The 23,816-nt window shown below is 46.9% G+C and overlaps 1 protein-coding gene across 13 annotated transcripts in view; it reads right to left on the reverse strand.

Moving 5' to 3' along the window:
* Positions 1-10,524: 10,524 nt before the first annotated feature.
* LOC144394272 (protein NLRC3-like) overlaps positions 10,525-23,816 on the reverse strand; it is a 78,646-nt gene continuing 65,354 nt past the window's right edge. For 5 of the 13 annotated variants that reach the window (XM_078098034.1, XM_078098035.1, XM_078098036.1 and 2 more), the window contains 11 exons: positions 23,506-23,631; positions 23,302-23,415; positions 22,813-22,926; positions 20,165-20,243; positions 19,801-20,011; positions 17,840-19,643; positions 17,575-17,748; positions 16,504-16,677; positions 15,437-15,610; positions 11,915-11,961; positions 10,525-11,770 (listed from right to left, as the gene is read on the reverse strand). In XM_078098034.1, the coding sequence (XP_077954160.1) occupies positions 11,172-11,770; positions 11,915-11,961; positions 15,437-15,610; positions 16,504-16,677; positions 17,575-17,748; positions 17,840-19,643; positions 19,801-20,011; positions 20,165-20,243; positions 22,813-22,926; positions 23,302-23,415; positions 23,506-23,594 (3,579 nt within the window). In that variant the 5' untranslated portion in view covers positions 23,595-23,631 and the 3' untranslated portion in view covers positions 10,525-11,171. Of the gene's footprint in view, positions 11,771-11,914; positions 12,124-15,436; positions 15,611-16,503; positions 16,678-17,574; positions 17,749-17,839; positions 19,644-19,800; positions 20,012-20,164; positions 20,244-20,592; positions 20,618-22,812; positions 22,927-23,301; positions 23,416-23,505; positions 23,632-23,816 lie in introns of those variants that run through there. The other 8 variants (XM_078098037.1, XM_078098033.1, XM_078098031.1 and 5 more) reach the window with 5 other exon arrangements.

A 23,816-nucleotide genomic window follows, 5' to 3' on the forward strand; every position in this document is an offset into this window, starting at 1 on the left:
CCCTCTGCCTGACAACGTGCATCCGTCCCAGGTTACATAAGTCGTGTGCTACACATCAGGGTCAGACAGCTCACTGATGTGGGAGTATGTGTGCCATCCACCGATGCTCGAGGATTCACTGTCCCTTCTTTATGTGAGTTAAAATAACAACAGAAATCTGTGAAATATCGTAATAAGTTGTTATTAATATTTAGCTCAGAGTTGTTTGCAAGATGTCTGTTTTTAAATGGCAGCGGCACGGCCACCCTGTACCTTTCATGTTAAATGTTAAGTTCAATTCAATGTTAAATAAAAATCTTAATGAACATATTAAGCTGTGTATTATTTGAATAGCTTAGTATTAGATGCACAATAACAGGCTATGTTTATATGGCACTAGGCCCAGTATATAATAATCAACAACAACAAGTCAAGAGTCAGAATCTCCCGCAGTGGAGGGAGGAGAAAAGCTGGAAGGAGAAGGCGTCCAATCACAGATGAATACTGGCGAGGCGCAGTAGAAGGAAACAAAGGGCCCCTTGCAGCAGACTCATAACACACTGTGTGATACGCGGCGTAACGCAGTGTGTGTTCATCTGCAGCTACACTTTGGGCTCCGACGTCTTGGTCCAGGGTAACGGATCAGACTCAAGAGCTTTTGTGGGAAGAAATGCGTAAATATGAGCCGTCATTGGCGGACTATGAGGACGGCGGATGGCCTCTGATTCATGGAGGGAGATCTCCACAAACGAGGGAACAAAGTCGTGGAGGAAAATACGGGACAAATGTGTCCTTGATGAAAAGCAGCAGTGTGGATGCACGGGGCAATAAAGTCTATGATCAATAAATAAAGCCACCAGCGACTTCCACACACAAAGACGTGACTCTCCAGGTCGTCTTCAACAGAACACGTGACTCCACCTGTTGTTCTGGAGGTGAATCGCTCTGCAACACACGCAGGACTTTACAACCAGGAAGTGAAACCAGCGCGTCGACGCAGACGCAGAAACACGCGGCGGCCTTTAGCCTGGGGGGGAACAACTGTTCAGGCTGTTCACGCTCTCTTGGAGCGGTTTAGGTTTGTTTCAAGCGTATTTCTTCCACTGGTGGATGTGAGACAGACATAGTTTGATTGTAGCGCATAAGTGTGTTAGTGGTTGAGTGGACTTGTTGGGGGGCTTGTTTTCCTAAAGTGTGCGTTTCTTTGCAGCCGATCAGCTGTCGCTGGTCGGCATGCTGAACGCCACTATGGAACTGACCCGCCTGACGAGGAAACACGGCGTCAGGATCGCACCGGGTTCTTCGTGCTCGGTGGAGGAATGTGGCTTGGCCGTGGGGAGAGTGGTCGGCCACGGCAGCGTGAAATCCGCCGCCCGCATGAATAACGCGGTGGTGATTTTTCTAGGGAGCGTTGAGAAAGCCAACGTGGTGGTAGAGGAGGGGATCGTGGTGGACGACACGCTGGTGCCCGTCCTTCCTCTCACCACACCAGCCACCAGAGTCACGCTGTCTAACGTTCCTCCTTCCGTCTATCAGAGACGAGGCGCTGATTAAGGAGCTGGAGAGGCACGGAAAGATTATGTCTCAGATCAGGAAAGTGCCTTCGGGGTGCAGATCCCCTCTCCTGAGGCACGTGGTGTCACACAGGAGAACACTTCTCATGATATTAAATGACAGAGACAAGGATCTCAACTTGGTTTTCAGGATTAGAGTGGAGGGTTTTGACTACGTAGTGTTTGCGACCTCGGAAAACACCAAATGTTTTAGCTGTGGGGAGGAGGGACATCTCAGCAGGAAATGTCCAGCAAAGACCTCTTCTGTCCAGAACATTAGGGGAGGGGACGATGGGAGGGAAGGACGGGAGGGGGATGGCAAAGCGCAGCAGGGAAGTAGGGACAAGACCGGAGGGGTCCAGCAGGTTAGTCAGGAGGGGGCGGAGGTGACAGGCGAAGCCCGGGAGGAGGGTGAGGAGGGGACAGGTGAGGTTGAGCGGGGGGGTGGGAGGGCGAGGAGGGGACAGGTGAGGTTGAGCAGGGGGGTAGGGAGGGTGAGGAGGGACAGGTGAGGTTGAGCTGGGGGGGTAGGGAGGGTGAGGAGGGGACAGGTGAGGTTGAGCGGGGGGGGGTAGGGAGGGTGAGGAGGGGACAGGTGAGGTTGAGCGGGGGGGTAGGGAGGGTGAGGAGGGACAGGTGAGGTTGAGCGGGGGGGTAGGGAGGGTGAGGAGGGGACAGGTGAGGTTGAGCGGGGGGGTAGGGAGGGTGAGGAGGGACAGGTGAGGTTGAGCGGGGGGGGGGGTAGGGAGGGTGAGGAGGGGACAGGTGAGGTTGAGCGGGGGGGTAGGGAGGGTGAGGAGGGACAGGTGAGGTTGAGCGGGGGGGTAGGGAGGGTGAGGAGGGACAGGTGAGGTTGAGCGGGGGGGTAGGGAGGGTGAGGAGGGACAGGTGAGGTTGAGCTGGGGGGTAGGGAGGGTGAGGAGGGGACAGGTGAGGTTGAGCGGGGGGGTAGGGAGGGTGAGGAGGGGACCGGTGAGGTTGAGCGGGGGGGTAGGGAGGGTGAGGAGGGGACAGGTGAGGTTGAGCGGGGGGGTAGGGAGGGTGAGGAGGGACAGGTGAGGTTGAGCGGGGGGGTAGGGAGGGTGAGGAGGGACAGGTGATGTTGAGCGGGGGGGTAGGGAGGGTGAGGAGGGACAGGTGAGGTTGAGCGGGGGGGTAGGGAGGGTGAGGAGGGACAGGTGAGGTTGAGCTGGGGGGTAGGGAGGGTGAGGAGGGACAGGTGAGGTTGAGCAGGGGGGTAGGGAGGGTGAGGAGGGGACAGGTGAGGTTGAGCGGGGGGGTAGGGAGGGTGAGGAGGGACAGGTGAGGTTGAGCAGGGGGGTAGGGAGGGTGAGGAGGGGACAGGTGAGGTTGAGCGGGGGGGTAGGGAGGGTGAGGAGGGGACTGGTGAGGTTGAGCAGGGGGGTAGGGAGGGTGAGGAGGGGACAGGTGAGGTTGAGCGGGGGGGTAGGGAGGGTGAGGAGGGACAGGTGAGGTTGAGCGGGGGGGTAGGGAGGGTGAGGAGGGACAGGTGAGGTTGAGCGGGGGGGTAGGGAGGGTGAGGAGGGGACAGGTGAGGTTGAGCAGGGGGGTAGGGAGGGTGAGGAGGGGACCGGTGAGGTTGAGCGGGGGGGTAAGGAGGGTGAAGAGGGGACCGGTGAGGTTGAGCGGGGGGGTAGGGAGGGTGAGGAGGGACCGGTGAGGTTGAGCGGGGGGGTAGGGAGGCTGAGGAGGGGACAGGTGAGGTTGAGCAGGGGGGTAGGGAGGGTGAGGAGGGGACCGGTGAGGTTGAGCGGGGGGGTAGGGAGGGTGAGGAGGGACCGGTGAGGTTGAGCGGGGGGGTAGGGAGGGTGAGGAGGGGACAGGTGAGGTTGAGCGGGGGGGTAGGGAGGGTGAGGAGGGACAGGTGAGGACCACTACTAGACGGAGCACAGGAGAAGCTGGACCTGCACGCTGCAAAAGGGAAGGCAATCTATGCGCGGTGTGTTAAAGTATTGAAGTGGAGGAAGCTGAATGGGAGAGCAGACACATGTGGAGAAAAGAGCTGTATAAACACTGGCAGCAAAGTGGGATGGAAGGTTTTATACAAACCTCCGATCAAAAAGAGAACTGGTGACTTACAATGGAGGATTTTACACGGCGCGATTGCTGTAAACGCTTTTATTTCTGTTATCAACCCAGATGTAGCCAGACACTGTCTTTTTTGTGGCGAAGTAGAGACTGTTTTTCACTGTTTTTATTATTGCAAGAGGCTCTACTCCCTCTTCAATGCACTGCAGAATGTTTTTAACCGTTTTGAGGAAAGATGGTCTCAGAACACCTTCATAGTAGGTGTCAGCTACAATAAAAAACACGCCACAAAATGGAAGCTGCTCAACTTCATAGTAGGAGCAGCTAGCAGGAAGAACAGAGTAGAGGGCAGGGCCGGACAAGAGGCACTCCCGGCCTTCGTGTCCCTGGTCAAGGCCAGAGTCTGGGTCCATTTCAGGTTTTTCAAAAGTATGAACAACGTAGATGAGTTCATTGGAAAGTGGTGCTTCAAGGAGGCCATCTGCTGTGTTAGTGGAGATGACCTAATCTTTAGGCCACCTTTCTAGCTCCTTTTGAGGAGACATCGCTTTGTTTGGTTGTGTTTTATGGTCATGGAAAATGGTCAATGTTTTATGTGTCCTTGATTTTATATAAATAAAGGTTTTTCAAAAATCAAAAAAATCTCTCTCTCTGTCTCTGAGTGATGGAGTGTCGAGCGTGGAGCTGAGAACGATACCGTTTTTTCCGTGTTCTACAAGTCAATGTGGGGAACGTAGAGAGTTTGTGTGGACTTGTTTTTTAGAGCTTGGTGTTTTGCAGCCGATCGGCTGGCGCTGGTTGGCGTGCTCAACGCCGCCATGGACCTGACCCCACTGGGAAGGGGATGTGGTTGAGGAGGTGGGGGCTGTGGGGACGGATGCGGCCCGGGTGAATGCTGAAGGGCCAGTAGAGGCGGGCAGTGGGGGGGACATGGACTTTGTGCGTTTTGTGGAAATCGTCTGTGTTCACACCCGTTAGAACGTTGATTGACTTCATATTCAACAACATCGTCAATAAATACACGTCTTATGGAAGTAAAAAGTCAAATAAAGCCATCTGCAGTGATCATACAGGTATACATACATGTACATCAGGACCATCATTTTGGATTGTTGAGAAGTAACATTGTTTCTAAGAAGAAAGAAGAGGTTCCATTCAGCAACGCAACGTAAACACCACAGTTACTGCATTCAACCAGCTGAGCCCAAAAGGAGAAGGTTTCCTCATCTGCTTGGACTTTAGCTTCTAAGTCAGGGACGGGCAACTTAAATGATGGAGGGGGACACAATTTTTCATCAACGCTACCAGGGGGCCACATAGCACAGTGCACTTCCTAACCAGATTTATAACAATAATCAATAAATGTGTATATGTCTGTATGTTTATTGAACCAACATAATCACAGCATCTTAATATATTTCATGCTCAAATGCATAACAGATCTTCTTAAACAACAAAAAATTTGAAGCAAACAAATAAATAACCAGATTCTTTTTCAGTGCAAAGTGCTGTCATTCATAAAAATGCCAAATCCCTGCATACCTGCTCTACCTCCCCCCTAGCATGACTGGTTCTCCTTTAATGAGAAGCTTGTGGCTTTGCCTGTTGGCGCACAATAGAGTGGATATCAATGTCAATCTTCTCATCAGATAAAAAAAAAGAATCATCCGTGAGCCTGTTTCTCTTTCGACTTGAAAAAACTGCTCTCACGAATGGATGTGCTCCCAAACATACTGGTCATTGAGAGAGCAAAATCTCGGAGGAGTGGGAAGCGGCGTTCAGTCAGCAGACTCCAAAACGGAATTCCCTTCTCATTGCGCCTCGCCTGAAAAAACGGATCAGACTGCAGGTCGCAAAGTTCAAGCTGCAATTCGGAAGGTTGCTCGCTGAGCAGCGGAGAGGGGGTCCACGAAGAGCGCCATCTGTGGCTGCATTGCGTCGTCGTGGCGCTGGGGTTAGAGAAGGTGTGCTGGGAAGCACAAGGTTGGTGGTTCGAGTCCAGGCTGCCCCATGTTCCATGTCGAAGTGTCCCTGAGCAAGACACCCGACCCCTAATTGCTCCCTGGACAAAAATGTGGTTTATGTAAGTCGCTTTGGATGAAAGCGTCTGCTAAATGTAATGTGATCTGTTCAGGTCATTGAGGTGTGCAGTAATGCCAGTAAGGAATGTCGCACAGAAACGCCGGCTCTTTGAGTTTCCTGCAGTAAGCACTCATATCACCACGCTGTCTTCCAAAAACACTGGAATTTTGGAGCGCAGTGCAGAAAATCGCTCAAGACACTTCCCCCCGACTCATCCATCGGACCTCGGTGTGCATTTGTAAATCCACACCATAAGTCACCAAATCCGTAACATGGTTAAAGTTCAGTGTCTTGGCGCAGAGGGCCTCCTGTAGGAATAAATAAAGTAACCGTTAAAATGTCCCTATGTTTGTCCTGCATGTCACCCAAAATCAATAGGACTACTCCCTCCCCTGGTGTAGGATACAGGGCATTATAGGGCAGTTCACTCCGCTTTGTTGAAGGAGCCCTGCGAATCCGGTGCGTCTCCCCTGCATCGCTGGTGCGCCGTCCGTAACAACAGCCGATAGTTTGTCCAAGCCACGTTAATGCAACACTACTAACGGCGTAGAATATATCCGTGCCCTTGGTGGTATCGTGCAAAGACACCGTCTTTAGTAACTCCTCGTGCACTTCAACCGAACGGTCAACGGTCCTTGTGAAAATCAGCAGCTGGCTGACGGCCATCACATCTGTACTTTCATCCAAGGCCAGGGAGAAGTACTTGCAGTCATAACCTGTTTCATCTTCCCCTCGACATGATCATTAATGTCAAAAATTCTATGAGTCACTGTGCGACGAGACAAAGAGACCGTATCAACATTTTTAACCAGGTTAGTGTCACCAAACGCTCTGGCCGTTTCCACGGCACATCTCTTCACAATCTCGCCATCGGACAAGGGCTTCTTTGCTTTAGCGCGCGCAAGCGCAACAGCATTCGGCGCCGTGAGTGCAGCCTCCTGTGTGGTTGTGGCTCTGGTAAAAGAAAATTCTGTTGTTTGTGTACTTTTGATTTGAGGTCGGCAATGAGAGCAGCCCTGGCAGCTTCAGTATACTTCTCGTATTTAACCTTGTGCAAGGTGTTGTAGTGGCAACTTAGGTTGAAATCTTTCATGGCTGATAACGTCTCCAAGCAAACTAGGCACATGGGTTTGCCTTTAAATTCAGTGAACAGATGATCCACTTCCCATTTCACCTGAAAGACACAATTTTCTTGATCGAGTTTTCTCTTTGCGTTGCTTTTCGCCGTGGCTTGACCTCTCTTCCTCGCTGATGGAGAAGACCCGGTGGAAGCACGTAGGAAGCTGCGTCTGCATAGCAAGCGCCATCTAGCGGTGGACTCTGATATTACAACTAAAAAGTGATCGGGCGCTGTAGAGGACACACTTATAATTTTCAGAAATTAATCTAGGGGCCACTACGAATGAGGGCGAGGGCCCCCAGTTGCCCATCCCTGTTCCAAGTGACTGTGAGATGGTAAGTTGGATGTTTCTTTTAAAACAGCAGCAATAAATGCTCTGAATCCCTGATGTTCGGCTCAGCGCAGCCGAGGAGACGAGTTGGGAGAGACAAGTTGAGAATGCAGCTTAGTTGTGTGGAGCATCACATGTGGAGGAGACAGAACTACATTCCAGATGTTCTATGATGATGACGGCTCAATTGTTTTCACCTTGTTCTCCCGTCCTAAAGGGGCCAAAAAAACAGACTCAAAAACAGACACAAAAACAACAAATGATCATAACACAATGAAAAGATATTTAAATCCATATGAAAGTGTTTTATTTCTTATCTACAGTGAGAATTGTATTGCTCGTGTGTGTCTCACATTGCATATTGAAATGGTCCATCAATCGTTGGCTTCTAATCACACAGCTTTGTAAACTCTCTGGAGACTCTCCAATGAGGAGGAGGGACAGCGTTTGGATTTGTCTCCACAGGGCTTTGCATCCACAGCCCAGAGCTGAATGAAGAAACAATGGTGGCGTCCCGTGGAGCCACAGGGGAATTCTGATAGCAAAATACTTCATTAGCAAAAAGTGGTGTGTGATGTCTGACTACTGGTGAATATGGTTTATTACCAGAAGAACTGGTGTCACCATGACGACATCGACCACAAAAATACCTCAATGAGAGAAAAGGCAGACGGGCTGAAACGTTGAGCCAGTGGATAAAGGCCTTACTCTCTACTGGCCAGCAGGGGGCGACTCCTCTGGAGAAAACGACTACTTTTCAGTGGCAGCTTCACTGAGTTACAGACTTTAATACTCACACGAAGCAAGAATACACTTTAGCAGCACACACACAGCGCAAAGGAGAGGCCATCGTATAACACGCTACAGGGAGTCTACATGCTGCAGGAATGCATGATGGGCTTTGAAGACGCATCTCCGGGGAAACAAGTGGACTACTTGGCAGACTCCAAGACCACGTGAGGAACATGCAGCGGCCCGTGGATTGGAACTGGCAGTCAGATGCTCTCAGAGAAGTGGCTTCAGGAAGCAGCAGCTGAGCTCAACGTGCAGATATTGAAGGCTGGACCATATCTTCTCCATCAGATGGGTCTCCAGGAGCCAGAATACTGTAAACGCTGGATGAAGAGATTTCCCTGGTCTGGAACTTCACCAGCTGCAGAGAAGAGACACCACACTTGGTCCAACGAAGCGCTTATGTTGGACAGCCAGGTACAGCGCTGGTTGGACATTGATGAAGGAGGCTGAACAGCGTCTCACGGGTCTTTTCAAAGATGTGGAGCTGACTCGCTGTTCTGCAAACAAAGCATCTACTGGAGTCAAACTGGGTCCAAAGGCTGAAGGTTCTGGAGCAGCGTTTTAGGCCCAGAGAGCCTTTACTTTGTATGAAGAAGTACAGCGCCTGGATAGACTCAGCTTTGTGTAGCAGGCCAGAGGTTGTGTGGTTGTGTAGTCATTGTGTACAGCGGTTTGATGGCCTTTTATCGTATGCTTCACATGTCCTGTTGTGTTTACGGCCTATTTAGGACTGGAGCACTATAGAGGCTCGCCATGCGGCGCTCTCCAATGCGCTGAGGGCTGGATCGAGGCTCATAGACCAGAATCCTTTTGGGGTTCTTTGTTGTTGGACAGCAGCAAAAACAAGCTAACGTCAGCTAATGACGTGACAAAGTGTTGCTGACTTTAGAAGGAAAAATCTCTCCAGATGTCACACGAGCCGTCCTGTGAGGACACTTGGACCCAAACGCCACCAGCAGAGCAGCAGGTGAGGTGAGAAGGAGTCCTCAGGGGGGCACAGGGGGGTTGGGGCTTGGCACAGGGAGACCCGTGTAATGAGCTGGCTGGGGGACTTGGCAGACCGGAGAGGCTGGATGAGCAGGCAGGTGATCCTGGAGACCAGGAGAACAGGACTCAGGGACTGCTGGCAGGAGACAGACTGTCTGATTGGATGGACGATAAGCCGATAGACGAGCGCCTTAAGCCTCCACACAGATGGACAAGGAATGGGGCGAGAGTCTAATTACCGGGTTAGAGAGAGAGACAGAGAGGGGGCTCACACATACACACTCACAGAAAAGTAACACATGGAGCTGGAAATGGGAGGAGGACGAGGAGGACGAGGAGGTAACGGTGGGTGGAGGCAGTGAGTGAGTGGAGGAGACGGGGTTGGACTGAAAGGGAACAGTAAATAAGGTGAGGGGTTGGAGTGACTTGGAGGCTGGGGACACATCAGGGGCCGACAAGCGCAGCCCTCCCAGGAGGATGTGAGTGTGGGTTCCTCATGTCCTCCCCCTCGTGGTGAAGACCCCCTGGACAGAATATAGAGTCCACGTCCCACCTGCAGCATTTATGTGAATAAAGAGCAGCGCTTCCTGAACGCTGGCTTCCTTGTGCTTCATAGAGGCCTCCAAAGCAGGATGGGAACCAGAGCCTCCAGTTTCCGTCGTCTATGTATACATCTTGAAGAGCACGTATCCGCCCTAGTATTTCCAAAAAACCCTCAATATGCGTCAAAATCGTATCTGCAGAAAACCCACGTTGATCGATTTGATCTGCTAATGCTAGCATGCTAACTCGGAGTCCACCGATGTCTTCCATTATGTCAACACTCACGTCCCTCAGCCAGCCTTCTTTTGCACACGGCTCTGTTGTCTGTTCTGAATGTTAGATGTAGCCACGCCCCCTGATTTGCATATAAGAACGTGAAATTAAAAACGGCATTATGAAATAAAAGTACCATGAAATAATTAAATGTGTTTAATATTTATGTATTTATTGCCTCATTTATTTATTTCATGATGTATTTCAAATGAATATTTCATGTATTTATGTATTTATTCATTTATTTAATTTAGACTAAAACGGCATTCCATAACAATAACCATGTTATTAAGAGATGGAAAGTTAAAGCCGTTCCTCTTTCTGTCCACGCTGCACAACGCGTGTTTTATTGCATTTAGTGGCAACGCTGCTGCTGTTTGTCTTTTATTTTGGCGGGAAATCCCATTTAACACTTTCAATACTCCACTTTGTGAGGAGATAAACTCCACCCTGTTATCAAATGTGTGCTTGTGCTTTGTGTGTTTTTGTTGGTGACTTAAGTGTGATATTTGGTGCAGAGTGAAAGCTTCAAGTTGCACCTGAAGTAGCGAGCTCAGTAGTTTGTGTTGTTGTGAGACGGCTCTGCGTGAAGGTTAATAAGGTTAATAAAGCAACTTATTCATTACTCATTTCTTTATTTACTCACTTCCTTCTTCAACATGCTGCACCACCAATGTTTCCTCTGTGCTATTGACACAGCAACAGGGCTGTAGAATAAATACAGATATTATGGAGGAAATAGTACAAAAGTCAATAGTACAGCATCTTTAAAAAGGATCAGAGTATTTCATGTCAAAAGAAATAATACAGCGTGTTGAAAGCATCTTTATTTGATGGCCTGTTTAAACATGTACAGTTGTTTCCAATAAAAGTCATTTATTAACATTAGAGCCAAACAATTCTATTTCTGTTAAAGTAACACATGGAGTAAATGTTGTAAATGACATTATAGTGAATAAAAACACAAGTAACGCAGATTCAATATTTCCTTGAGAGGTTTGCTGAACCATTAAAAAGCTTCTTGTTCAAAACAAACCTGATTATGTGAAATTAGATTTGATTTCACTCAACAGATTTAGAAAGATTTGAAGTTAAAATGGGCTCAAAAAGAATTACACATTCATATTTTCCTTCTTCACCTTGTTTTTATTATTGCTGATGAAGCGCACACACACATAAGGACACATTTGTCTCATATGGGGGGACAGATGAGAGAGCGTCTTATAAAATGTCTTCTTGAACACATAAAGATGAAGATTAAAGCCTAATTAGGAGCCAATATCTAAATGATCATCTATTGATTGAAGGAGCACAGCAGCATTAAGCTGAGCTCTTTCACACTTCCATCTGAGTCCCAGAGAGCTGTGGACCCCCCAGAGTCCAGACCAGCTCAGGTACCCCTCACCTGCTCCACCTGCATCTACACCCACATGAACCACCATCAGCTGTACAGACTGAACTATGTGGTGAGCAGAGAGGAAGGTTCTCCACCAGGAGGAGACTCTCCCTCCTGTAGAGGACACAGAGACACTGAGGAATCAGAACCAGACCAGAACCCAGGATAAAGAGGTTCAGTGAATGTGGTGCTGAAGGTGTGGAGGTGGATCAGTGTGTCAGAGGAGACTCTGTAGAAGGACAGAGAGCCAGCAGGACAGTCCACATACACTGCTACTCTACCAGAGGAGGAGGAGGAGGAGGAGGAGGAGGAGGTGGCGATGGGTGTTCTTGTCTCATTGTGACAGACAGAGTAACCTTCATCAGAGCAGCTCAGACTCCAGGACTGATCCTTGTATCCAAACAAACAGTCTCTACTGTCTCCTTTCCTCCTGATTCCTCTGTAACTCACTGATACATTAACGTCTCTTCCTCTCCACTCGACCTCCCAGTAACAGCGACCAGTCAGACCAGTTCTACACAGCAGCTGAGGCCAGGAGTCAAATCTGTCTGGATGATCAGGATATGACTGATACTCCTGCACACTTGTCACCTTCCTGTTGTTGTCAGACAGTTTGAGGTGTTTGTTTACTGTGTTTGTGTCGATTGTGAGTTCACAGGAATCTGATGAGAGAACAAGACACAATACAGCTGCAGTTATTAATCATGTGTTCATCTACTGACACGTTGATGATGACGTCACAGAGGTGAATGAGTGATGTCACAGTGTGAAGATGGTTGAATCTTCATGAATCAAAGCACACTTACACTTCCTCAGACCTGGTCTCAACCATCGGACTCCATCAGGCTCCACCCTGAAAGGAGGAGGGGGGTCAGAGCAGCATGGAGACATGGACATTACATCACTCTCACACACAGCTTTGTCCTTCATGTCCACATGGAGCACCTCTTCTTCTTCTACCACTACTTACAGACGACCACAGACTGTCAGTCAGGCGTCACACAGCGACGAGGTGCTGGAATATATTCATGAAGAAGATGAATGGATAACAAATAAGAAATGGACCTGTCACTGTACTTTCACCAGATGTGAATTCAAACGGGAGAAATGACGTCATGCTACAGATCAAGCTTCATGGGACGTGTGCAAAGGAACATTCACATTAAACTGTTTCATAAAGATAAAGCAGATACAGACCATTCAGTATTCACACAATGTGCATGTTTCCATGTTTCAAAATGAACAATGAACCAACAACACATGTACTATGAACACAAACAAACAGAAGAAACACACTAGTTAGTTTATTTAGTTCCCTGTTTGGTTTTTCACACCACAGAGGCACCGACTGCTGACGTCACGTTCTGCATTATTACTGTGATATTACAGAACATCCTTATGAAAATGCATTCAACCATCTTCAAATGGATCCCTGTTGTTTTCATCATGAGACTCTAATCCATGAAGCGCTGTGATCCTCATCGCTGCTGTGAGATGCATGTACTGATAAAATATATTATAACATTGTTTTGTGCTAAAGTCGTGTCTCAAGTGTCCTGTATTTGACCCTGACGTGCAAAGAGCAGCATGATACAAAATGTTAGTTTGCAGCTGTGTCCTGAGAAGGAGGATCTTGTGTGTGTGTGTGAGTGCTGCCCTCAGCTTCACCTGGGTTCTTATCTCAACCTGCTTTGTAGCTTCTCGTAACGGGCACGGAGAATGTTCTTCACATGTGTATAAAAACTCAGCGTTTTCACTGCTCGGAGACGTCATTACACCGAGCGCTGAGATACGTGCTGCTGTGTTGGACCTCCTGCTTGCAAGCAAACAGGATAAATTAATGTTAACTTTTTGACTTTAATTGATCAACGTGTTGAGTTCCTTCTCATCAGCCAACTCGGGGGTATCGGAGATCCTGACACTGCTCTAACAACTCGCTCAAACTGCGTCGCAGAATGTCGACTTTCTCTCTGCTGTTTTCTCTCTCTGAGCTGCTGTGACGCCAACTGGCACCCAGCTGTCACTAAGGTGCCACCAAGGTGCCACTAAGGTGCCAAAGACCTGGTGGTGTGATGGAAGTTGTGCCGTTTACTCGGCCGATGTTAGCTTGCTCTTCACAGATGAGGTAACGTTCCCTACAAGCTAGCCGAGCTAACGTTAGCTAGCTAAATGTCCAACATTGAGACCGTAGTGATCCGGTCAAATATCGTCGTCATGGAGATGATGTAATTCAACATGTCAGCCGCAGTCACTTGGTGACAATCGATGAGCACGCTATCCATGGTGGAAGCTGTAAAGAGGGAAATCTAACATGCAGGCAAAGCTTTATGAAATATAAATATCAGAATCACTCTCTCAGCAGCACCTTCTCCTGCTGATACTCAGACAGATGTTCTGCAGATGCTGCACAGTGAGACCATTATAGACGCTGTTCTGCTCCCCTTGTGTGTATTTAGCTCGCTACACAATTCAGCAGTAAGACAAACTCCTTTTAAATGAATACGGGAGTCAGGACGTAGCGTCCAAGCTCCAGATGCACTGAACTTTGACAGAATATACTAATGGAGAAAATCGGACTAAAATAGGACTTCTATGCTAAACAAATACTTGCAGACTTTTGAAGGATTTAACACATGAAGGACGGCAGCAGATAAATTTCCTGAGAACTTTCTCTTTAGAGCCAATGTCGGGTCAACATTCATTTTAAAGGGGCAGTGTGGAGTCCACAGTGTTGAGATGCTACAGTAAATGGACACCCACCTATATTCCATTATTTATGTATTTGATTTTCTAATTATTTGTTCATTAAACTAGCATGTGTTCTTTTGCGAAGAGATACTCTGTAAATCTGTTGGTAAGTGAGAATGAGTTATGCTCAAACAAGCACTAAGGTCACCTAAGGGGTCATTGTTTTAGGCAGGGGTCTCAAACTCAAATCAGCTGCGGGCCAGATGCAGCCCACTTCAACCGAACGCGGGCCAGACTAGCGTCCGAACGGCATGGTCGACAATAACACAACTTAACACTCACTTTCAAAAACAGTCATTGAACCCCACCCTGGGGGATCGGTCCGAATGAGACTGCAACACTAGTCCTCCTTTAACTCAGCGGGGGAGACCTAAGGTCATGTGACCGTGGAATTCCTTTATAGCCAAACGTGAAGTTACGTGAATCGAAGCTGCGTAGTAATGGACGGAGACGCTCGTCGGTGACGTCAGATGCTTCATGTGTTGTTAGTGTGAGTCGTAAAGGAAAACTTTATTAAACGAGCGATGCTAACGGTTAGTCACATGATCATCTGCGCGAAAGAGGGCAGGAAACTGAATTTCACCCTCCTGCTCTCTGCACCTCGGCCGACACACACGACCCGCCCCCCATGTCAGTCACATGCATGCCACGTTCACTGGACAAGCACACAGTAGGAAACCAGAACATCATAACATGTCCCACACAGCAGCTGACAGTGGGGTTACAGTATAAAACTTGCGGGCCGCACTTACATTACACTTTCATATTAAGGATGGGGCCGCAAAATTTCGGCCCGAGGGCCGCAAATGGCCCGCGAGTTTGAGACCCTTGGTTTTAGGAGTCAAGCGGGAGATGATTTCGCGCGCTTGGGAGAAGTAAGGAAAGAAGGAAAATAGTGAGCTAAAGTGTACCTGTGTATCTGATCTGATTCTTACCTGTTCTTACGGAGAAATAAAGCAGTTCTTAAAAACTAAAGCACGCCTCACGTCTGTCCACGTGTGCTACATTCCTACTGTGATGATCCTTCAAGACGCTTTGAACTGATTGTTTCTTTTTGTTGTTTATTAACCAACATGCTGTCTGTTTGATTGTTGTTACTGTTAATTAATAGGACAACACACACTGGGGGCAGATGACGAGCAACTAACCGTCCAATAGCCTTTCATCAAAATGTTTCTTATTGTCCACCATATGCTCATGTTATAATCATGTCTAGGGAATTTTGCAAGTAGGGATATAGCTATATTTATATATCCAGGTAGTAACAATTTGTGTTCTATGGTTGTGTGTTACTAAATGTCCCTGGTCTGTGAGGATGTGATGTGAATGGTTAAAAACTACGAATAAATGAATCAACATCATTGATTAGGCTCATTAAGGCTAATGTTCCCTATCTACTTCTTTCTGTATTTAAGGTCTGATGTGGGACACAAACAGTTTGATGAGTCTCTGGTAGTTTGAGGTCAGCTTGGTGTGTCAGGGTCACATTAACCAGGCTGAGAGTTTGACAGAGAAAAGGTTTCCAGCTCTACCTCCTTTAACAGACTCATGGTATGTGACTGCAGCAGGCCTCTTCATACCTGAGAGTCTCCAGTGTGCAGTGTGGACTCTCCAGTCCAGCAGACAGCAGCTTCACTCCTGAACGCTGCAGGTGGTTGTTACTCAGATCCAGCTCTCTCAAACTAGAGGACTGGGAGCTGAGAACTGAGGACAGAGCGTCACAGCTTCTCTCTGAGAGGTTACAGCCATCCAGTCTGAAGAGAGAACAATCAACAAGAAGAAAGATAACATTATTGTTATGAAATGAAATCTTCTTTGATGTATTTGAACTAAAATAAAATCAGTAGGACCAAAGAAAATGTAATTAGCTCCATATTAAACAAGAGGAACAATTTACAGTAAGTACTGTAGTATCAATATCAGGATGAGGCAGGGATAGTTAATGTTGTTGTTAATGTTTATTAGACCTAAATACAGAATTAGGCTTCTCTATCCTCTATTTGACTTATTTTAAAGAAAGATGAAGAGAGAGAACAAAGTGAGTGTTAATGAGAAATTAATCTTTTTGTGTGATCTTGTGTTTTTTACATCCTGAATTGCAAATAAACAACCATCAGACAAAAAAGCATTGAGTCCTACTCTACTATTATCCTTTTCATCATTAAATACATCAAAAAAAAACATAACAAAGCTTGAGAGGAACAACAGGATGTACCTGTGATGTTTTTTTGTGAAGGAACATTGTCTTTCAGACTCTCTATTTTTTAAGCTACTGAATTGGCTTTGTCTAAAAGGTTCTCGTAATGTCAGGGAAACAAACATACATTCACAAAAAGGGCCAACGTTTTGTCCCTGAGATTACTTCCTCTGTTTACAAAGTTCTGGTTTATTTCCTGGTGAAAAAGATTTTTATGAAACCTGAAATCTTAAACAAACAATTTTAAGAAGGGAGCTGATAGTTTAGACACACATTTAAATCATTGAAGACAAACCCATTTTCCTCAATTAGTGATATTATCACGTAGCATAAATAAGAAGATTAATAGGATGACCCTGTTATGTTTTATTGTGAATGAACATTGTGTTTCAATTCCATGTAGCATGGATGTAAATAAAGACATCAAGTGGACATTAATTGGATCCTGACCTGAGAGTCTCCAGTTCACAGTGTGGACTCTTCAATCCAGCAGACAGCAGCTTCACTCCTGAATCCTGCAGGTGGTTGTTACTCAGATCCAGCTCTCTCAGACTAGAGGACTGGGAGCTGAGAACTGAGGACAGAGCGTCACAGCTTCTCTCTGAGAGGTTACAGCCATCCAGTCTGAAGAGAGAACAATCAACAAGAAGAAAGATAACATTATTGTTATGAAATGAAATCTTCTTTGATGTATTTGAACTAAAATAAAATCAGTAGGACTAAAGAAAATGTAATTAGCTCCATATTAAACAAAAGGAACAATTTACAGTAAGTACTGTAGTATCAATATCAGGATGAGGCAGGGATAGTTAATGTTGTTGTTAATGTTTATTAGACCTAAATACAGAATTAGGCTTCTCTATCCTCTATTTGACTTCTTTTAAAGAAAGATGAAGAGAGAGAACAAAGTGAGTGTTAATGAGATATTAATCTTTTTTGTGTGATCTTGTGTTTTTTACATCCTGAATTGCAAATAAACAACCATCAGACAAAAAAGCATTGAGTCCTACTCTACTATTATCCTTTTCATCCATTAAATACATCAAAACAAAACATAACAAAGCTTGAGAGGAAAAACAGGATTTACCTGTGATGTTTTTTTGTGAAGGAACATTGTCTTTCAGACTGTCTATTTTTTAAGCTACTGAATTGGTTTTGTCTAAAAGGTTCTTGTAATGTCAGGGAAACAAACATACATTCACAAAAAGGGCCAAAGTTTTGTCCCTGAGATTACTTCCTCTGTTTACAAAGTTCTGGTTTATTTCCTGGTGAAAAAGATTTTTATGAAACCTGAAATCTTAAACAAACAATTTTAAGAAGAGGGAGTTAATAGTTTAGACACACATTTAAATCATTGAAGACAAACCCATTTTCCTCAATTAGTGATATTATCACGTAGCATAAATAAGAAGATTAATAGGATGACCCTATTATGTTTTATTGTGAATGAACATTGTGTTTCATTTCCCTGTAGCATGGATGTAAATAAAGACACCAAGTGGACATTAATTGGATCCTGACCTGAGAGTCTCCAGTTCACAGTGTGGACTCTTCAATCCAGCAGACAGCAGCGTCACTCCTGAATCCTGCAGGTGGTTGTTACTCAGATCCAGCTCTCTCAGACTAGAGGACTGGGAGCTGAGAACTGAGGACAGAGCGTCAGAGCTTCTCTCTGAGAGGTTACAGCCACTCAGTCTGAAGAGAGGGATGAAAAAGAAGCAGTAAGTATAAAAGATGGCAGCATGTTTAAGTTCTGATGTAGGAATCTAACTCTCTCTGTACTTACAGAACTTTGTTGGAGGCTTTGACCACTGGCAGCAGCCTCAGAAGAGCCTCCTCTGAAGCAGAGTATTTCTTTAGGTCAAACACCTCCAGATCTTCTTCTGATGACAGTAAGATGAAGACCAGAGCTGACCACTGAGCAGGAGACAGTTCTTCTGTGGAGAGACGTCCTGATCTAAGGGACTGTTGGATCTCCTCCACTAGAGAACCATCATTCACTTCATTCAGACAGTGAAAAAGATTGATGCTTTTCTCTGGAGACACATTCTCACTGATCTTCTTCTTGATGTACTGGACTGTTCTCTGATTGGTCTGTGAGCGACTTCCTGTCTGTGTCAGCAGACCTCGTAGAAGAGTCTGATTGGTCTCCAGGGAAAGACCCAGGAGGAAGCGGAGGAACAAGTCCAGGTGTCCATTAGGACTCTGTAAGGCCTTGTCAACAGCACTCTGGTAGAGACGCTTTGGTTCAGGTTTGACTCTAAAGACTTTAGACACCAGGGAGTTTTTTTGTTCTTCTGACAGCAGATTGACACCAGAGCTGAAGAAGGTCAGATGGACATGAAGAGCAGCCAGAAACTCCTGAACACTCAGATGGACGAAGCAGAACACATTGTCCTGGTACAGTCCTCTCTCCTCTCTGAAGATCTGAGTGAACACTCCTGAGTACACTGAGGCTGCTCTGATTTCGATGCCACACTCTGTCAGGTCGGATTCATAGAAGATCAGGTTGCCTTTCTGCAGCTGATCGAAGGCCAGTTTTCCCAGAGACTCGATCATCTTCCTGCTCTCTGGACTCCAGTGTGGATCCGTCTCAGCTCCTCCATCGTACTTGACCTTCTTCACTTTGGACTGAACCACCAGGAAGTGGATGTACATCTCAGTCAGGGTCTTGGGCAGCTCTCCTCCCTCTCTGGTCTTGAACACCTCCTCCAGAACTGTAGCAGTGATCCAGCAGAAGACTGGGATGTGGCACATGATGTGGAGGCTTCGTGAGGTCTTGATGTGAGAGATGATCCTGCTGGCCTGCTCCTCATCTCTGAACCTCTTCCTGAAGTACTCCTCCTTCTGGGGGTCGGTGAACCCTCTGACCTCTGTCACCATGCCAACACACTCAGGAGGGATCTGATTGGCTGCTGCAGGTCGTGTGGTTATCCAGAGGCGAGCAGAGGGAAGCAGCTTCCCCCTGATGAGGTTTGTAAAGAGCACATCTACTGAGGAGGTCTCTGTGACATCAGTCAGGATCTCATTGTTGTGGAAGTCCAGAGGAAGTCGACACTCATCCAGACCGTCAAAGATGAACACAACCTGGAACTCTTCAAACCTGCAGATTCTTGCTGCTCTGGTTTCACTGAAGAAGTGATGAACAAGTTCCAACAAGCTGAACTTCTTCTCTCTCAGCACATTCAGCTCTCTGAAGGTGAATGGAAATGTGAACTGTATGTCCTGGTGGTCTTTGTCTTCAGCCCAGTCCAGAGTGAACTTCTGTGTTAATACTGTTTTCCCAATGCCAGCCACTCCCTTAGTCATCACTGTTCTGATTGGTTTCTCTCCTCCAGCTGAGGCTTTGAGGAGGTCTTCTTGTCTGATGGTTGTTTCTGGTCTGGCTGGGTTCCTGGATGCTGTTTCAATCTGTCTGACCTCATGTTCTTCATTGACCTCTGCAGTCCCTCCCTCTGTGATGTAGAGCTCTGTGTAGATCTCATTCAGAAGGGTTGGGTTTCCTGCTTTAGCGATCCCCTCAAACACACACTGGAACTTTTTCTTCAGGTTGGATTTGAGTTCACGCTGACAAACTGCAGCAAGAAGTCCTGAATGAAGACAACAAAGAAGATCAATGAGTCACAGAATAGATTTCAACATGTCCTTTCCTCAGAGAATGACTATGAATATATTATGTCCATCTCTGGAGACATTAGTGAAGGTCTCATTTATCAGCATGGTAAGTCTGTAGAGAAATCCTCTTACTGCTCTGCAGACGCTCAGCCAGCTCCTCCTGCTTCATTCTCCTCAGAAAGTGCAATGAGATCTTCACAAAGGCCTCTCTGCTCCTCCTCTGCTCTTCATCCAGCTGCTCCTCATCCTCCTTCTCTAAGCATTCTGGGTAATCTGAACTCACAACCTTCTGGATCTTCTTCAACTCGTTCTTCACAAAAGTGAGGATGTTCTCCTCCAGCAGCTGGAACAGAACATTCTATGAATGACACCAACTAGAACATGGAAGCCACCATCAGGTCCATGTTGGACAGACGGACAATCCACTGGTCTACAAAGTGCAGTATGGAGATGATGGTGAACTGAGAGATGTAAAAGTAGTTGTACATGTACACACCTTGAAGATGGAGTCCAGGTGTGTTTGATGCTGCTGGGCAGACGGACCTGTGGGAACCTCTGAGCTCTCCTGGTCCTCTCTGTGGAGGAACATGAACCATCAGCTCACATGGTGTTTGGACCATCAACACCAATACAACTGGCTTCTGTCATGATTGATCATGATGAAAACCAGATGCTGAAGACTGTTGATGATGACGGACAGTTTATTAGTTGAGTGACAGTTAGTCATCAGTTTCATCTGGTTTTAGTTCTTACTGTGGATCATAAAAACGTCTGCAGACCTCTGCATCTGGTACAAAGTCCTATGAAACTCCTCCAAACCTCTTTAGTCCGTCCCCTGACCTCTAGAAGTCTCCTTAGATCTTCTGAAACTAGTCTTTGGACCTTTTCAAAAGGTCTTGTCTACTGAGGATACTTTGTCCAAACCTCTGCATGGAGTCCAGAGACCACGTCAGCTGGTCCACAGAGCACTGAGTTTATTCAAATCACATGTTCAGTCCCAGTCGTCTCCAGAAACCTGCAGCTGTCTCCAGATTTGACCTCTGCTGATCCTGATGTGGAGGAACTACCTCACATGGTGTTTACATCTAAAGATGTTTACAGTTAATGATTCACACTTAAACACACACAGACCAGTTAGATGATGGGTGTCTAACTCAAGGCCCGAGGGCCAAATTTGGTCTGCTGGGGGGTCCAGTGCAGCCCGCTGGATGACTTTACTATTGTGAGAATTACACAAAGACACAAATTGCTTTTCTATAAAAGTAGCTGCTATTCCTAATCAGTCCACTGGGGGTCGCACTCTGTGAGTGAGCGCATGTGTTAGACCAGGGGGACCAGGGGCCTCATTTGTAAAAGCTTGCGTAGGATTTGCTCCAGAAGTGGCGTACGGATGAAACGTAGGACGTGCGTACGCACAGAAATATTCAGACTTATTAAACGTCCTACGCCGTTTTCCCTTAATAAATCACAATCACTTCTAAATGCAGCGCAGCTTTTGCGGCTTCATGTCACGCCCATAGTTGCCCATATATAGTCTGTGGAACACCCACAAATTAATATTCATCGATTGCGAAATCATGACACAGAGGAAAACGAAGAAACGTAACTTCACTCAGTGTGAAGTGGAAATGATCATTGGGAGGTGGGAAGGAGAAGTAAGATGCTCTTTGGAGGACACAGTGTGGACATCACTGATGCCAACAAGGCACCTGAGGGGCAAAAGGTTGCAGAGCAACGCTGCAGCCTCACGATCTTGGACCCAAATAAAGAAAAACTGGTCTGACATCAAAGTGGATGCAAAAAAGCGTTTAGCGCGCCATCGCCAAGGTGTGTCTCCACGGGTGGGAGAAGGGACACCGGAGCTGTCCCCTCCTGATGAGAGACAGGCAGCAGTGGCGTCAGGGGGTCGAGGCACGTTTGGAAGCTGTGCCACATCATGTAGCACAGCACATGCAGCACGATGTTTCACACCTTTTCAGGAGTAAACAACAACCTTCCTCCAGTGCAGTCGAGGCAGCGCCATCTGCCCTTAAACAGGCCGATGGTGCGCTGCACTACAGCGCCAATCCTTCCATGTGCCACGTCTTCTAAGAGCGAAGATCAGCCATCAGCGTCATTACGCATTGTGACGGCATCATGGCGTTTTATTACCGTCCGTCTGATTGCATCTGACAAGCAACAGCTGTGTTTTGAGGATGAATTTAATAACATGCCGATATTATTGCAGAACATATTTCACTTTTCTTTTTGAAAATGTGTTAATTTGTATTTCTGTTTGTTTTACGCTGCAGATCAAACGGGTGTTTGTGTTATTTACGAGAGGCAGTATTGGCATTTCTTTTACAACAGTCTAGTTTTACACACTTTCACACAGGTTTGCGTGTTTCTTGCATTTGCCGACGGTTCTCATTTCACCCGTTTTTGTGCGTACGCGTGGGTCCGAGCTTGCGTGAAGGACATTTTTCCGTCAAGTATTCTTTTTATAAATACCAATTATTGCGTAGAGAGCGGCGTACGCCTTCTTTTGTGCGTACGCAACGTTTATAAATGAGGCCCCTGGTCCTTCACCAACGCAGTGCTGGTAGATCACCTAACATTGAAGAAAGAACCACGTCAGGTCACCACGCATGCATCAGTGCAAGTCATGGAGTGAGGTAACGACCAAGAACGTCTGCAGTAACTTATTGTTGCTTGTTTCTTTACATGGATTCGTTTTGTGCTCCCGGTCTGCAGCGCTGTTGTTCCCTTGGTTACCGCTGCTGCTCGTTGTTATTATTCGGGCGATCGCCATGACTTGGATTGAAGCGTTGATGACAAGTGGCTTGCGAGCTGATAAAGTGTGGGCTCCCCTGTGTTAGACCTTTTAGACCACAGCGTTCCTCCAGGCAGCAGCGCCCGCTTGGAAATGACGGCCCCCCGTCGACCGGACCATCGCCTAAGATTTTACTGGTCCGGCCCACTTGAGATCAAAGTGGACAGTATCTGACCCAAACCCAAGATGAGTTTGACACCCTGGAGTTAGATGCAGATAATGAGTTCTGTCATGATGGATCGTCATGGAAACAACACGTTAAACACTGAACAAACATTTATGTAATTCATCACTGAGGATCAGAACAGTTCTTCATCTGTTTAAGAACTTACTCTGTGTCATAAGAACGGTGTCCATCTTTGAAGTCAATCCGATGACCCATAGACTGATCACTCTTCATGGACACACATCTGGGTTCAGGAGACTTTCCTCTCTGCTGATGTGAACTGAAAGAAACACTGAGATTACATCATCACATCATCATCTAATCATGAAGCATCAGCTCACATGGTGTCCGTCCTCACAGAGACCAAAACAAGGTAAAGGTCCATGACGTGAGGTCTGGATGTGGACCACATGCCTCCCTGTAGTGGTTTAGGTCTACTGGTCCTGCTGGTCCCACTGAGAATCAACAGCTCAGTCTTTCAGCTCACTGTTTTCTTCACCAGTCAGTTTGGTTTAGTCCCACCAAGTCTCACCAAGTCCTCCATGGAGCTCTCCCTCCCTCACTGGACACTGCTGAAGGGCCCTGGAGCAAGAAACCCAGAACCTCCACCAGAGAGTCTGGTAGAAACACCTCATCATCAGCCTGAGACCCTCACCTTGCATCAACAGGGGGACCAACGTCTTTGAAGTTTAGAGGATAATCCATAGACCGATCACTCTTCATGGACACACAGCTGGGTCCAGGTCCAGGTCCTGGTCTCTGATGGATCCTGGTTTCACACATGTAGAAGCAGAGTCAGTGAGTCAGAGACGTTGGGACATGGAGACGAGTGGAGGACAGTTGGAGATGGTCCTCTCACCTCTGAGCTTTGGTCTGGCTGTCATGTTCCCCACACAGAGGGGCTTCAGAGGGAGGGACTCCGTCCTCTGGGTCCTCAGCCTGATTCATAGCAGAGTCCACACCTTCACACCTTCACACCAACCTGCTGGGAGAGCTCACACATTATTAACTTCATCAGGACAAACACACAGAGCTCATTCACCTCAACACTAAAACTCTCATGGGACACTTTGTGTTGTTGTCTTGAGACAACGTGTCAAGAGACGTCATTTTAAATTCTCATCCTATAAATGTCGTTATTTATGTTAAAAATAATTATTTCATGAATTG

The sequence above is a fragment of the Gasterosteus aculeatus genome, unplaced genomic scaffold, assembly GCF_964276395.1.
Source record: "Gasterosteus aculeatus unplaced genomic scaffold, fGasAcu3.hap1.1 HAP1_SCAFFOLD_39, whole genome shotgun sequence".
NCBI classification, from domain to species: Eukaryota; Metazoa; Chordata; class Actinopteri; order Perciformes; family Gasterosteidae; genus Gasterosteus; species Gasterosteus aculeatus.